Source organism: Ceratina calcarata, unplaced genomic scaffold (genome assembly GCF_001652005.2).
Source record: "Ceratina calcarata isolate Rehan_Ccalc_2016 unplaced genomic scaffold, ASM165200v1 scaffold305.2, whole genome shotgun sequence".
In the NCBI taxonomy this organism is placed as follows: Eukaryota; Metazoa; Arthropoda; class Insecta; order Hymenoptera; family Apidae; genus Ceratina; species Ceratina calcarata.
In genome coordinates, this window is record NW_017153019.1 from 247,757 (window position 1) to 261,473 (window position 13,717).

Sequence of the window (13,717 nt, forward strand, 5' to 3'; positions counted from 1 at the left end):
AATTTTCCCGTATCTCCAAGGGTTTAGGAGTTATTGAGGAAAAACGAAATTTTTTTCCAAAAGTTCGCCGTTTCGACGCTGGGATGCTCGGATTTTGTCAACATCAATAAAATGCCATATAATCATATGTAACTCATTAAATATCGAAATTAGAAGAAGAATGCACTATTTTTAATTATAGGAAATGCCTTTTTCTAAGGTACATAAACTTTTCGGATTGACTGTATAGCCAATACATCCTTAAAACGTGACACTGTTTAACAGATTCACGTTTCAAATGCACTCGTCTGTCACCTATAAATATAACCGATTCTGTGAGGATCAATTTCTGTCAACCAATTCCTCGCCGCGTTCGACGGTCTACTAAATTCGAAACAGCTCGAAAGAGCATCAAGTGTTACCGTGAACCTCCGACTCTTTTATGCAACGTGTCTCAATTAATACCAATTAGACGGATACAAACGATGACAAAGTGAGAGAATCCTGTAAATCGACTAGATATGAAACGAACCAATGTTTTCGTACGAGAAACCGTGGTGGGCGTTTAAGAGTTTGAAAAGATGTGGAAAAGACACGGAAGATCGGAAGCGACGTGCTCGAGAGCCAGGGCCCAGTCGCATTTTCCTCTAGTGACCCGAATTGCCTGCTTCCTGTTACCACTGCCCACTCTACCGCCATGCAACACACCTGCATATCTTGTTCGAACACGATTCAAGTATAAAACCGTGTACTGACACAGGTGATGATTTGCATTTTTCCAACGTTCCTATCTCTTAATTTCGAGAAAACTAAATAAGAGACTTGTTTCTCATTCTAACTTAATTCATTCTGTATGTCAATTAAAAAACAATGAGAAACGTACAGAAACATTAAGTTTATGAAGTCTTCTATTGAACATTGATTAGCGATAATTGAAAGGATGTTTAATTTCTAATTAATCATTGAGCGTCCATATCATTTGAGGACAATCGCGGTTGTTTTCTAAGCTAGTGATCAAGTGCGGATCGCCTAACCAAGCAGGAAACAAAAGGTGTCGGGTTACATCCTCGCGTTCCGTTGCATAATGAACCAGTATTCAATTCTCTGATTGACGTAACATGTTTGCCTACCGGCTCGTTCCTCCACGCGGCGAGTGCCTCTTTTCCACCTATCATCGAGTCACGCAACGATTCAATTGTCAAAAATCGAGACACTCACAGAAGCCGTCCTGATTTCAATGCCGTGTTCCTACGAGAATTTCAAACAGTAGGAGCCTCATAACGATGAGAAGTTGCATTTTTAATGTGCAACGCATCGGAGGAGCCGCGAGATGAATTTAGATAATGATCTCTTTATGCGAACGCCGTGTTGGAACGCAGGGACGAGAAGAGAAGCAGATCCATTCTACCTTGACGATCTCCGTGTGGGAATTAAAGGTAGCTACCGGGAAATCCTAGATCTAATCGATCGACAATTCTACCTGGCACGGCGATCTGCAATCTGGCATCTATGGACGAAGAATCGTGTGAGAGTATCGATGAATATTCCTACCGAAGAACCATGCGTAATTAGCTGTTCGATGTAAAGTACCTTTCGGTTTCAATAATCTCTGCGAATTTTTCTATTGTCCAAACGAAGAGTTCCTCGTTCACTATCTACCCGATGATAACACCAGTTATTTTGTTTTTTATCAACGTTATCGTGGGAGACGATATATCTTGAGTTTGTTGTTGTCAAAACGAAGCATTTATGATTTCTGAGAACAGACATTTCACGATTCCTCCGTACGTAGACAAATGATCGTACGTTCTGTGGAAATCCGAGGAAAGAGAGAATAGAAAGAGGGTACGTGGAGGTATCTTTGAATGTCCCACGACGAAAGGTCGAGTCACGATCGAACACGGGGCGAAAGTATCGCCTTTTTCGGGTCAGCTCTCAAGCATTTCGAAATCGAGGCCTGACGCGGAATCTTCAAGCGGTCGCGATATTTTCAGTCACGACTGGCCATTCGATATTTTATTCATAACGCGTTTGACACAGTCCCTGTCTTTGCTGCTCCACCGCGCGTGCGGGGCTTCATAGAAAAGATCACCGCGCCGTTTCCTCCGCGTTCGATGCAACCCCGATGATATTCTCGTTTGTTGATCGTTCAAGAAATTCGACTGGCTCAACAGATGAAATTCATAACGTTTGCTTGTACAAAGATTTCCTAGTTACGTACAAGTTAAAATTACCTATTCACTGTTTTAACTGTATCGATCACGGCAGATGTTAGATTTCGGAAATACGTAAATATACGTTTCAGAATTTGCATGTGTCACGTTAGCTTCTACATAATAATATTAATAAACGGAGGTTCAGCAGTTAAAAGAAGCTTGCGAAGAATACCTTGTAACAATCGCGATTCCCACGGAGCGTCTCTTCCAAACTCTGGTCAGGAGCTCTGCAAGGATCGATTTTCACCGAATATCTACAGCGTTTCACGGAACCGGAGCGACACTGCTTCCTCGCGTGCAGCAGCAGCGGACGGATACAATTCGCACAAGAAAACTTCATTTCGAACACGGAAGAACTCGATGGGGAGTCGCATAGCTGCTCGTGAACGAGTAAACTGGTCGATCGCTCGCGACTGATTGCAAGATTACAGAGTCTCGTTGCAGCATGTACCGTTTTATCGGGAACGCGATTACTTCTCGATAAATAGTCGACACGCGATTGCAAGATTCTGTCGGGCAAAACGATCCACACCGATTCGGTCTCCGATCGAAAAACTCACATGGTCACGCCCTTATCTCTTCTTTGTTTCGGTTCGCGTTTGAGATAACCGAGATTGTATAATAGCGTACTCTTAAGAGTTATTCGCATATGTTACTTCACAGATCCTATAAACAAGAAAACTTTGTAGAGACAAAGAATCTATGAGTGACGAACTTGACAGAAATTGATCCTCTGCACCTTATCCTCTGCGCCTCAAATATATCCAGAACGCTTTGCTTCCGGCTAGCATACATACACCACACACCAGGAGGTTTATTTATCTCACGGCTTACTAAATCGTCCACTTCCTAGACAAGATAAACAACGCATACTATCTTTTATCCACGAACTTGGTATCGATGATACAACGATTGGGCCGTACGCCTCTCTCGATTAGGAGCGTTTCTGGAACAGTGAACGAGGGTAATTCTCTTGGCTCGTTACACAACGAGTCATTGATCCATCCGTCGATTTTAACGCGGATGAGACCACGCTGCACGCACTATGACAATGACAATGAGCCGGTGGTTACGTGGATTCCAACGAGTGGCACGTCGTCACACTGCCCGACAGATATACCTTTGGTAGCGATAACCGTCGACGGTACTGGCCGTCGTCACTGATTTCGACCGAGCTGAGTGATTTGTGTTACCACTGGGCCAGGCGATCACCGGCTGACTGGAGAAGTGTCTCGGCTTCCACTTTTACAGACCGAATAGAATAGAACGATATTTGAAAGTAAAAGTATCGCGTCGCCTCTCTTTCAGACAGACAGGTCTCATTGGTAGTCGGCGGTCCGGTGCGGATCTAGGAAGAATTCCAGCAGCCAAAGATAAAGTCTCGTGAAACGAAACATACATGAGGTAAAAATTTGAGACGCCTGGACCGTCGAAACAGCGACGTACTCCAGAGCAAGAGGAGCTAGTCGAGACGTCGTGGGATCCGAAAATTTACAACGGTGTTTATGAGAAACGCAGGTTTTTCCTTCTACGCAGATGATAATCAGGCTACGTCAATGGACTGCTTCCTCTTAGGTGATAAGAGAAGCGCTGGTGAAAAACCGAATTTGAAAATAAACGCGACGCCTAATTGCGAGAATTGAACAATGCGCGTAATCGATGTACTTCCATACTATAGAAGGAATCGTATAAGTTAGTAAAAATAGCGTGAAATGTCGAGGCGTAACGTGGCTGAACCCACGCACGGAATGCACAAAGCGCGGGCATGCACGTGTGCAACGTGGTTTGTAAACACGTTGATTCGTATGTTAAACAGATAGATAAAAGCAAGTATGCAATGTTTGCAAGTACGTATGTACAAAGGAAAAGCATGCATAAAAGATTCGTGGTAGGAGCATCCCTACGACTAGACGGTTGTACGCGAAGAGAGTAACGACGACGCAGCAGGAAAATGTGAATCCTTGTCGGAGGTCGTCTTATCGATCTCCGGGAAAAAGATTATTCATTTAATTAATCGGTAGTTCTTACGAACCGTGAAGCGCACGGAACGAGAGAGACGGCACGTGGGATGAAAATATAGAACTGACTACCGTTCAGAAGGTATAAACAAGCAGATAAAGCCGATCTGTGTGTAGACACGTAGACGATTCATTAATGTTCTCTAGATACCGAGATACAAATTCCATGGCTCTCGGCGAATGAACAGACCGTTTGTTCGCCAACTGAAATATAGAGGAGAACCGTGACGTTGCGTAAGATAAATTGCGCGACTGTTCACGGGAACAACGATGTGCGTCGGTGGTAATGATGTTGCTGCGATACGGTCTGTGCCGCTAATCATAAGCCTCTTCGGCTGACAATTGAGGTATTCGTGCGGTTTAAATAGACGCTACCTCAATGGTCGTCGTCCGTTCAATGAGTTTACGTAAATTCTATTTATCGCCTCTTTCCCCCTGCCTGCCTGCAATTTCCGTTCTCCTTTAAATAGTTCTAGCTATCGTTGCGTGGTAAACACGCCTCCTTCGGAGCAAGTTTCCGACGTAAGAATAAATTAAAAAGCGACTGATGGTTTTTAGAGTCACACGGCCGCTTCTTCTGCTCGCTATTTTTAACGATTTCATATCTTAAGCTTATGAATGAATGATGATATCTACTCACTTTGGATGATCTTGCTCTGTCTGGCTGAACCTCGGCGATGTCGGACTCGTCCCCGCTGAGGCTGGACACGGTCGAGCAGTCTGAGATTTTTCGCACCGGTGGAATGTCCAGAAGATCGACCTTCGTCTCCTCTTGCAACGCCGACGCATTTTCCGACGTGTACCTCGCGAACTGTGTGTTGAGCTTCGAGAAGTAGGACTCGGTGGAGTCTAAACAAGAGTTTCTCCTACTACCGACCTCGCTGAAATTTCTGAACAGATGTTCGAATTATTATCGAGCACTAATTGCAACGTGAAGAGGGGGAGCGTATCGAGAATCGCGTACCTTGCAGCGACGGCGTTGACGGAATCGAGGCACGAAGAATCGGAGTGTCTTCTACTCCGACAGACTTGTAGGAATTGAGTATCGAGAGATTCGCGTATTTCGTCACAGTCCAAACAGGAGCAACTACTCGCTTGGCTAGGCGTACCACTGGTCCCCTCGTATTTCTCTACGTCCAAATTGCTCCTTTCCAGTTTCTCGTCCAGATAAGAATAATCCGAGTAATCGCTGACGACCACGCTCGGCGTTCTCCAGTATCTCGGCCTCTCTTCGTTCTGTTCCGATTCGCCACCCTCAACCATGTTCGAACTATCCCATTCTACAAAGAATTTTCCATTAATTTCTCCCCTGAACGCTTTCCCTAGGCTTGGAAAACATCGCGTTAAGAGTTTTGATTTCGAAACGCGTTTACAAGTTCGGATCGAAGATGTTTCGAAAACAGCTTGGCGCGAGTGGCTCGTACATTTTCCGTTCGAGGAATTCCTAATTAGAGCGGCATTTGTAGAATTAGAAAGACGACGTGACGCGACGGGTAAACCGAACCACGTAGAAGAAGAAAGACGCAATGCCGATGAAAAAAAAGGAAAGGGACGACGATGATGTCATTGACACAGCACGCATGGTCAGGAATCATGCTGCGAACGCGGATCCCCTCTCTCCGCCGAGAGGGGGATAGCAACCGGTGGCACGATTTCCATCCCCCTTTTACCTTTTATTTGATCCTCGTCGCTGAGCACCGCACTGTCAGAGCTGCAGCATCTGGTGACCCGCAGTTTGTGTCGTTTCTGTTGGTGCGCGTTCAGCGACGACGACGTGTCCTCGTCGCTGGCCGCGGCTGAGTCGAGGCTCCAGCAGCGAGCCATTGATCCTCTCCTTCGATCAGCGTCCGTCTCGATGCCCTCATCGCTCTGCGGGCTCTTGCTCAGAGACCGAACCATCGGCATTCTGACCGTGTCGAACTCGTCGTAAGTCTCGTTCTCCTCGATCGGATCGATGCCGATGCCCTCGACAGTGCTTTGTTGCTTCTTCGACTTCATTCCGTCCCCGTCTCTACTACCTGCGTCCTTTTTCTCACCGAATAACTGCTCGAGGCTCCGCGCCAACTCGCATACCGACGAACTAGCGTCGCTCCCGGCGACGTACTGATTCTCCACGATGCCGACGCGTCGTTTTCGTGAGATCTGCGCGACCGAGGACGACGGCTCCGCGTTCTGCTTCCGCGACGGCTCTTCCACGGCGGTGGCCGTCACCACCTTCGCCCGTTCTTCGCGCGCCTCCACCCGCGTTGTCACCAGCTGTTTAGACTGTCCCGTTCTCGACGCCGCGGCACGTTGGACGTCACGTCGTTCGCTTCGCCGGGAAGATGCGCATCGTCCTCTCAACGACCAGACACGGACGTTCGACGCTCGATTTGAAATATGGGAGACGCATCGCGCATTCACTCTGAACCAATCGCGGCGGCGGCGACGACGGTAATAGAGGCCGCCATGCTCGGTGCCATACACCATGCGATAGCTAGACGGGAAACGTGGCCCATTCGTTTGACCCGATTTCAACGGCCGACCGCAATTCGATTTCAAGCCGACGAGATCCTTATCACGAGTAATATTACACGAAATAATATCGTCCTCTTCCTTATTGCTCTTATTCTCGCTCTCAAAGAAAGGTATCTCCTCTTCCTCGTTATTAGGCGAACGCGTCGGATTCGCGTTCTTCGGGAAATTCAATCGTTTCTTCGTCGAATTTCTCGTCATATTGACCTCGTTGTTGTTGGTTTGCTCTCGATTCGCAATGACGGTATCGTTTGACAGGGATGATTCGCTGAAACGAGAAGAAAACGTGACTCGAAAGTGGAATCCGAAGAACTTTGATCGACACAATTTTCGAATATCTACTAGTCGATTAGGTTACAGGCATCGATCAAATTATCGATGTAACGAGTCGAAAAATTAGATCATTCGGTTCTACGTTTCGTTCAGTTTCTAAATATTCGTAAAAAATACAACTACTTTTATGGCATATTATACGTACGGACGTGAACAATATTAGTGATTCAAATTTTTATTAGAAACCAATAAAAATGTTTAATGAACGTTTACATGTTAAACCGAGTCTTTCGCCGTCCCGCAAAGAAGCACGCTGTTCAGTGCAATATTAGAAAAATTATTTCATTTCGGAACGTGTATATATATGGTCTGAGCAACAAATTGTTCTAGTAGCAACACTGCCATCATGAACTGTTATCTAATCTCAAAGTTGGGCCATTACGTTACCGATATTTCCCATACAAAACGAACTATATACACATTCCTATTTCGGTTTTTTGACGTACAATTAAACTTATTGTTCTTAGACAATAAATCAATCGCCTTGGTAATACGTAGCATAGAACGATGTATAAATAGACGGATTATCATAAAGAAACAGAAAATGTAAGAAAAAAGTTATTATCAGGACTCGTAAAAACAGCTGTGACGCATGGCTCATCCTTGATTTTCTGGTGGACGCGTGTCGATGATCATGGTTTCGAGCAAAAAACGTTTTCAAATAAAGTGAGACGATTTATCGCCAAGTCGGACATACCGGTGGAAGCCACGGCGAGTCAAGGACCGTATATCCGGGTCGGAGAAATGCAAAGGGAAAGATGGATGGAAATGGAAGGTATGCCAGGGTTGCTTCTTGTTCCTTCGATTGACGTCACAAGTGCGTCATCGGAGGCAAAGAAACAAGAAAGTGCGATTGAATGATCGCGGTTGCAGCAACCGTCGCGCGTATATACGTACGCACACGCGCGCGTACGTATACCACATGTATCGCGTTTGATTCTTTCTCTTTCTCATACAATCGGTCCATTATCTCGTCAGTCCAAGTGCCCCTTGGCCACTTGAGCCTATCTGCACCGCGACCGTTCCGATCCGCGGCTCTTGTTCATTGTACGAAATGACCGTGTGCAACCGAACGAAAGAAATAAAATGCACGCAACTCTCTTTCCCATCGTTTCCGTCTTTATTTTTAATATCACCCACGCGTTATTTTCTCTCGGGCACTCGTTAACCACGCATACACGTTCAACGGATGATAAGATTACGATCCCCGATAGTTTTTTCTTTCGGATGAAACGACATGTAAATATGCATGTCGGAAATTGGAATAGTAATGCTGGGATCGATTTTTTTCTCTCGATCTTAAAACCGAAACTAATATAAACTTGGAAACCTGTTCTAAACAAGGTGTTTTTACGCTATACGGAGCACAATATTGTGATGAAACCGGTCGTGTTTAGTAAACTGAGATAAGAACATTTGTAAATAACAATTCTACAAACGTGTTGGAAAAATCTTCCAGTTTGACCGCCTCGTTTTTGGGACGTAGTTTCGTTTAGGAAGTCGAGGATGACACGAACGAAGGAATGTAACGCTAGCTAACGTAGTCGTTGGATGTAATATCTCTGTCGAAACTCGGTCAAAGTCGGCCCAAGGCTAATGACTTGTTCTTTCTAAATGGCCATACACATAATACTTATGTATGCTTATATTAACTCTAAATGACGGATGTTTAAGAAACAATTTATAGGAGTTGTGAGAATGAATTGGTAGAAACTATTAGGTACGGACGATTCATGCGGGACAGGTTTCATGCAGAAAAATGAAAAGAATTATGTTACATTTTTTTTATTCCACTGTACAATTCTTACCTGTCCATTCTGATGTCTTATTCTGCATTTTATTTTCGATCGTTAACGAAAGCTGTTACAACCAAAAGATTCGAAAATGTCGTTCAAGAAACGAAGGAACAGATATTTGAAATTGCTCTTTAACACAATGATACAACGAGATCTAGTTAAATTAGGGATCTAAGGAATTTAGCTAAGAAATTTTTGACGATTCGTCGTCACCCTCTGTCCACGGGTATTAACTTTGAATCGTGGTAATTGATCGACGCAACGTATGCAACGATTGCACGTCAATCGTAGCTGATGGCCGACTGAACTCGAGATTTGAACTTGACCACTCTGTGGTGACCACCTATACCAGAGTTCCTCTATGAAAGGAGGGGGATCGATTGCATTGAAATTGGTTCTCCTAGATCAGAAGCATTCCACCGTCCACCTACAATTGACGCAAGAGTTATTATTACGATTAAATCTACACGGCTGCTAGCTTTCACGTGATCTCATTACCGATCTGCCTGTTCTTTCAATCGTGGGAAACGATCAAGCTGATATTCTACTGTCTTTTATATAATCACACTTATTAGGAAGTTGAAATAAAACTTTGTACATTTCACAGTTTCTGCTCGACTCTTTAGATCCGTTCAGAGTACTTCATAAAATGTAATATCTTCGGGATCTAATGGCGAGACCAATGTTGCAAACATTTTTGGTTTCTCTGCATTTTTCATCGACTCCCAAGGTTTCACCCATTTGTTGATTTGTATTCCAGTCTTCAAATTTTTTAAAATAATCTCAATGGATGGCTTAGTGACCAGAATCGTCCCACTTTGGACGTTGGCTCTCATGAACTTCCAAATTTCAATATGCTCAGACTCTGGGACGTAAAACTCGAACGGATTGTTCATGATAATGATATCACTCTTTTTAATTATATCAGGGCACGCTTCGATTCGCTTATTAACGATCTCAACACGGTCATTCATGCCGTATTTATTCACTATATTGTGTTGCAATGCACAGAGCTCTTTGTTCATTTCAACTCCAATAATTGCTTTGGCAGAAGTAAATACGTATGCCTAGAATATAGATTGAGACAAGTGACGTCTACATTCCATATTAATCGATATTTCGAAATGAAATAAATTGTTATACCCCGTACAAAACAGCGCCAAGCCTAGATCCTACGTCCAACAAGGTTTTTCCTTCCAACGATGGTGAAACATTTTGAAATATGTACAACAAAGCAGATACGGACAATGAATGTGATATAATATCTGAAAAACAAAGTTTCATTTCTCTGGAGCCAGGAGAATCACGGAAATCTATTATATATTCTTACTATATTCTTCCACGCTAGTAGATCCACAGTCACCACAGTATAAAGTATGAATTCGACCGTTTTCTATGAGCTCGTCCAGTTCTTCGTCGTTATAAAGGAAGGCATCGATGTGCTTCGTCAATTTATCGTTACAATCTGAATTCTGTATAATTACAAGATATGCAATGATTTGTGGATGAACTACAGTACTCTTATTTCTTGTATTCCAACATACCAAACCAACCGTTGGTGTTATAATTTGTTCAGATGGAAATATACCATCGAACGGTACTCTCTGCTTAATGTCTAAAATGATCTTTCGTATTTTAATTAATGGTGCATTCTGTACTTTGTATTCCTCCAGAATAGCTCCTGCAAAATATCATTGTTTCGTAGTTTTCGTAATGCTGATCTATCTATACATACTTTCCGAGAGAGATCGAATTTTCATTTCCTCGGGTTTCCAATTATCAGCGATAAAGGTCAGAAACGTCTGTTGATCAGCGGTACTTAGAGAACTCATGATCGCCGTAAAAGACTCTATGGCATTCTTTACAGACATCGTAAACTTTCAAATAAGATCGCAATTACAAAACTCCTGAATACATTTTCAAAGAACTTCGAACGACTTTTCTTATTAACAAATCATTAATCCTCTAATACATAAGTACATTCAGTACAGAAATATGGTATTCGTGATACCGAGGGAAGGATGAAGATAGTATAATCGCAGAAGTTAATGAATTGAAGTCCTAAATGCACTTTTCTTGAAGGAACGTGGTTATGTCACTTAGAGTTGAAATATCTCTGCCAGATATATCTGTCATCTAAATTCCTTTTAATAAATCGAAATAGGAGACCAGACACTACCGGAGCGACACTATTTAATTATACATTTCTTATTCATACACTTCCACTGTAGTTCTAAATTCCTGGCAAACAGAATCTTTCAAACTAGCAACCTGATCTATTTATACATATGAAACGATCGTGTCACGAAACAAATGTTAGTGTCAAGTGCGCGCGGACTATCCGATTAATAAAAACGATTATAAATTTCGTTTGTTTCTTTCATTCACGTGATCGTCAATGAAGCCAGTGTTGTAAGACGTAAGGAATTTTAACTGCGGCACCTGACCCTGACCATATAACCGTATCTACGAGACATCCAGATATGAACAAAATGGGAAACATTGAAAAAACGTAAGGAGCAAAGAAATGATAAGAGTTTTTCTCACTAAATTTCTCATGTCTTAAACCATAAATGAAAGTCATCTGCGTATCAGATCAGACGCACGTGTTTTCTGTACTTTGGACCATACTAATTTGAACGCCTATGTATAGTATTGATGACTCTAAAAGTAAATACTGGTAAGGAATGATTAATTGGTCGTCTTGCGATTCTTAGAGTTGTGTTATCGTGAAAAAAGGCGATGACGATGCAACTACACGAAAATACAAAAAAGAAATGACGGTAGTTGACGTAGTTGATAGTCACTCAGTGCTCTAGCCGGAGACCAGAGAGTTTCTCTCTGATAAAACAAAAACACAGTGTACCACAGTACTTGAGTTTTCCTCGTCGACGACAGTATTAAAGTTTTTAATCAGACCATGAAACCGCTGGCGGATTTACCTCTGATATCAAGATTGTCGGCGAGCGTGATACGAATTTTGGGATGCAATCCTGGGATGATGACGTTGCAGGGTACAAACACATACCTCGTTGGAACTGGCACCAGGTAGATGAGCGAATTTATTGGTTATTATCAGCATGAATCAATGCATGCCTTTTGTCTCCAAACAGGCGCATACTGATAGACTCGGGTGAGGCAGAAACTGCCAATAAGTATACGAAGGTATTGAAACAAGTATTGGAGGATGAAAAGGCAACTGTCGAGCACTTAGTGGTTACACATTGGCACGGTGACCATCTAGGAGGAGTGAATTCTGTTCAACAATTGTTGAAGAGTTTGAATGGTACAGGAACAGCCAGCACAGTATGGAAGCTACCAAGAGCGCCGGATGATCAACCAAGCTTGAGCGAAGCTGAGAAAAAAACTTCGTGGGAAAACTTGAGAGACGAACAGATATTTGAAGTGGAAGGTGCAAAAATCCGTGTTCAGTATACTCCAGGACATACCACCGACCATGTTTCCCTCCTGATGGAAGATGAACAGATATTGTTCAGTGGAGATTGTATTCTTGGAGAAAGAACAACGGTCTTTGAAGATTTATATACTTATTTAGGTTCCCTGAGGAAAATTTTGGCAATGAAACCGAAGGTGATCTACCCGGGTCATGGATCAGTGATAGAGGATCCAGAACCCTCGATCAAGTTTTATATCGAGCACAGGCTGAAAAGAGAGAATGACATTTTGGCTGTTCTTAGTGAAAAGGGAGAGAACAGCACGCTGTCTGAAATTGACATCGTGAAAAATTTATATACGGTGACTATCTATTTCTTATCACCTCGCACGTGGCACTGCTATTTGAACACATAGGTCGGATGTCTAATGCAGAATCGGATATTTCTAGGACATCTCGGAAAGCATGTGGGAGGCAGCAGCTCACAACGTGAATTGCCACCTTGTCAAGTTGTTAAAAGAAGGCAGAGTGAAAGGTGAGAAAGGAAAGTGGCAAAGTATATAAAAGAAATGATATTTAATAAAGTTATTTAATTTAAAATTGTTACGTCGTAGAATTATATCCGCCGCGTTTCGCAAAGTTACGTTCCTAAATATTGTACAAAAACAGATGGACAGAATACAGCGTGTTACGATTACTTTATAATTTATTCATGAAGTCTAATACTATAAATTCCATACCCATGTCGAAAGAAAATTTGTGAGAAAAATCATGTCGAGAAAGCGATGCTGTGAAACATTTATTCGATTTACAGAAGCAAAAATGAATTAATACATCGTTCATCAATCTTTTTCTCTCCTCTCTCTCTCTCTCTCTCTTTCTTTCTTCTCCTGGAGTTTAGTTTTTAGGCTGAGAACACTTAAAAGTGTGCGTACAGTGTACAGTTAATCGTCACGAACAATTTCACGAAGAGCACACGCCACATAGTTATAATGATCTGTTTAATCCGATTAACATGTATATGCAGTATTTGCATTCTTTCTTCCTTCTTTTTCTCTCTCCTCTCAACTCGGCTAGTTAAAATACGTGACACATGAATAAGATGTTCGATATAAAATATATGTTTCTCTACAAAGATTATTACATATCACGACAGTGAAACGTTTTCAATATTCATCGTTATAAAACCTGGTTCTCTATTAGATAAAACGTTGGCGAGTATTCGTACACGCGGTACATAGCACGTAGCACCCCTAACTTTGAACAAAACGAGGAACAAACCCCGATGTGTAACGTGACGCTACAATAATATAATATAGACTTCATTTTTTAAATCTTTAATAAGCTCACTTCGCCTGATCATCTGCTTCTCTCTTTGGGTAAACGTAAAAAATATATAGATATACATATATTTATATCCATATTTATATGTGTATATATCTATGTATTCTTTCTCTCTCTCTCTCT

General features: G+C 42.5%; 2 protein-coding genes across 4 annotated transcripts in view; one reads left to right on the forward strand and one right to left on the reverse strand.

Annotated features, from left to right (window-relative positions):
- Positions 1–9,493, reverse strand: part of IP3K2 (Inositol 1,4,5-triphosphate kinase 2) — a 17,130-nt gene extending 7,637 nt beyond the window's left edge. Inside the window, exons 1-5 of the mRNA XM_018023490.2 lie at positions 9,355–9,493; positions 8,869–9,283; positions 5,884–6,995; positions 5,178–5,493; positions 4,854–5,103 (exon numbers count right to left, since the gene is read on the reverse strand). Coding sequence (XP_017878979.1) covers positions 4,854–5,103; positions 5,178–5,493; positions 5,884–6,995; positions 8,869–8,876 — 1,686 coding nt within the window. The 5' untranslated portion in view covers positions 8,877–9,283; positions 9,355–9,493. The remainder of the gene's footprint in view (positions 1–4,853; positions 5,104–5,177; positions 5,494–5,883; positions 6,996–8,868; positions 9,284–9,354) is intronic.
- On the forward strand, positions 7,301–13,090 carry LOC108624298 (endoribonuclease LACTB2). 3 transcript variants are annotated; one of them, XM_018023491.2, is made up of 5 exons: positions 7,301–7,547; positions 7,629–7,835; positions 11,261–11,904; positions 11,970–12,612; positions 12,701–12,814. In XM_018023491.2, exons 3-5 carry the CDS (start codon positions 11,777–11,779, stop codon positions 12,812–12,814), a joined length of 885 nt encoding a protein of 294 aa, XP_017878980.1. In that variant the 5' UTR covers positions 7,301–7,547; positions 7,629–7,835; positions 11,261–11,776. The 3 variants fall into 3 exon arrangements, with proteins under 3 accessions (XP_017878980.1, XP_017878981.1, XP_017878983.1); XM_018023492.2 differs by lacking the exons at positions 7,301–7,547; positions 7,629–7,835 and having other exon boundaries at positions 10,767–11,368; positions 11,574–11,904; XM_018023494.2 differs by lacking the exons at positions 7,301–7,547; positions 7,629–7,835 and having other exon boundaries at positions 11,777–11,904; positions 12,701–13,090.
- Positions 13,091–13,717: the final 627 nt, after the last annotated feature.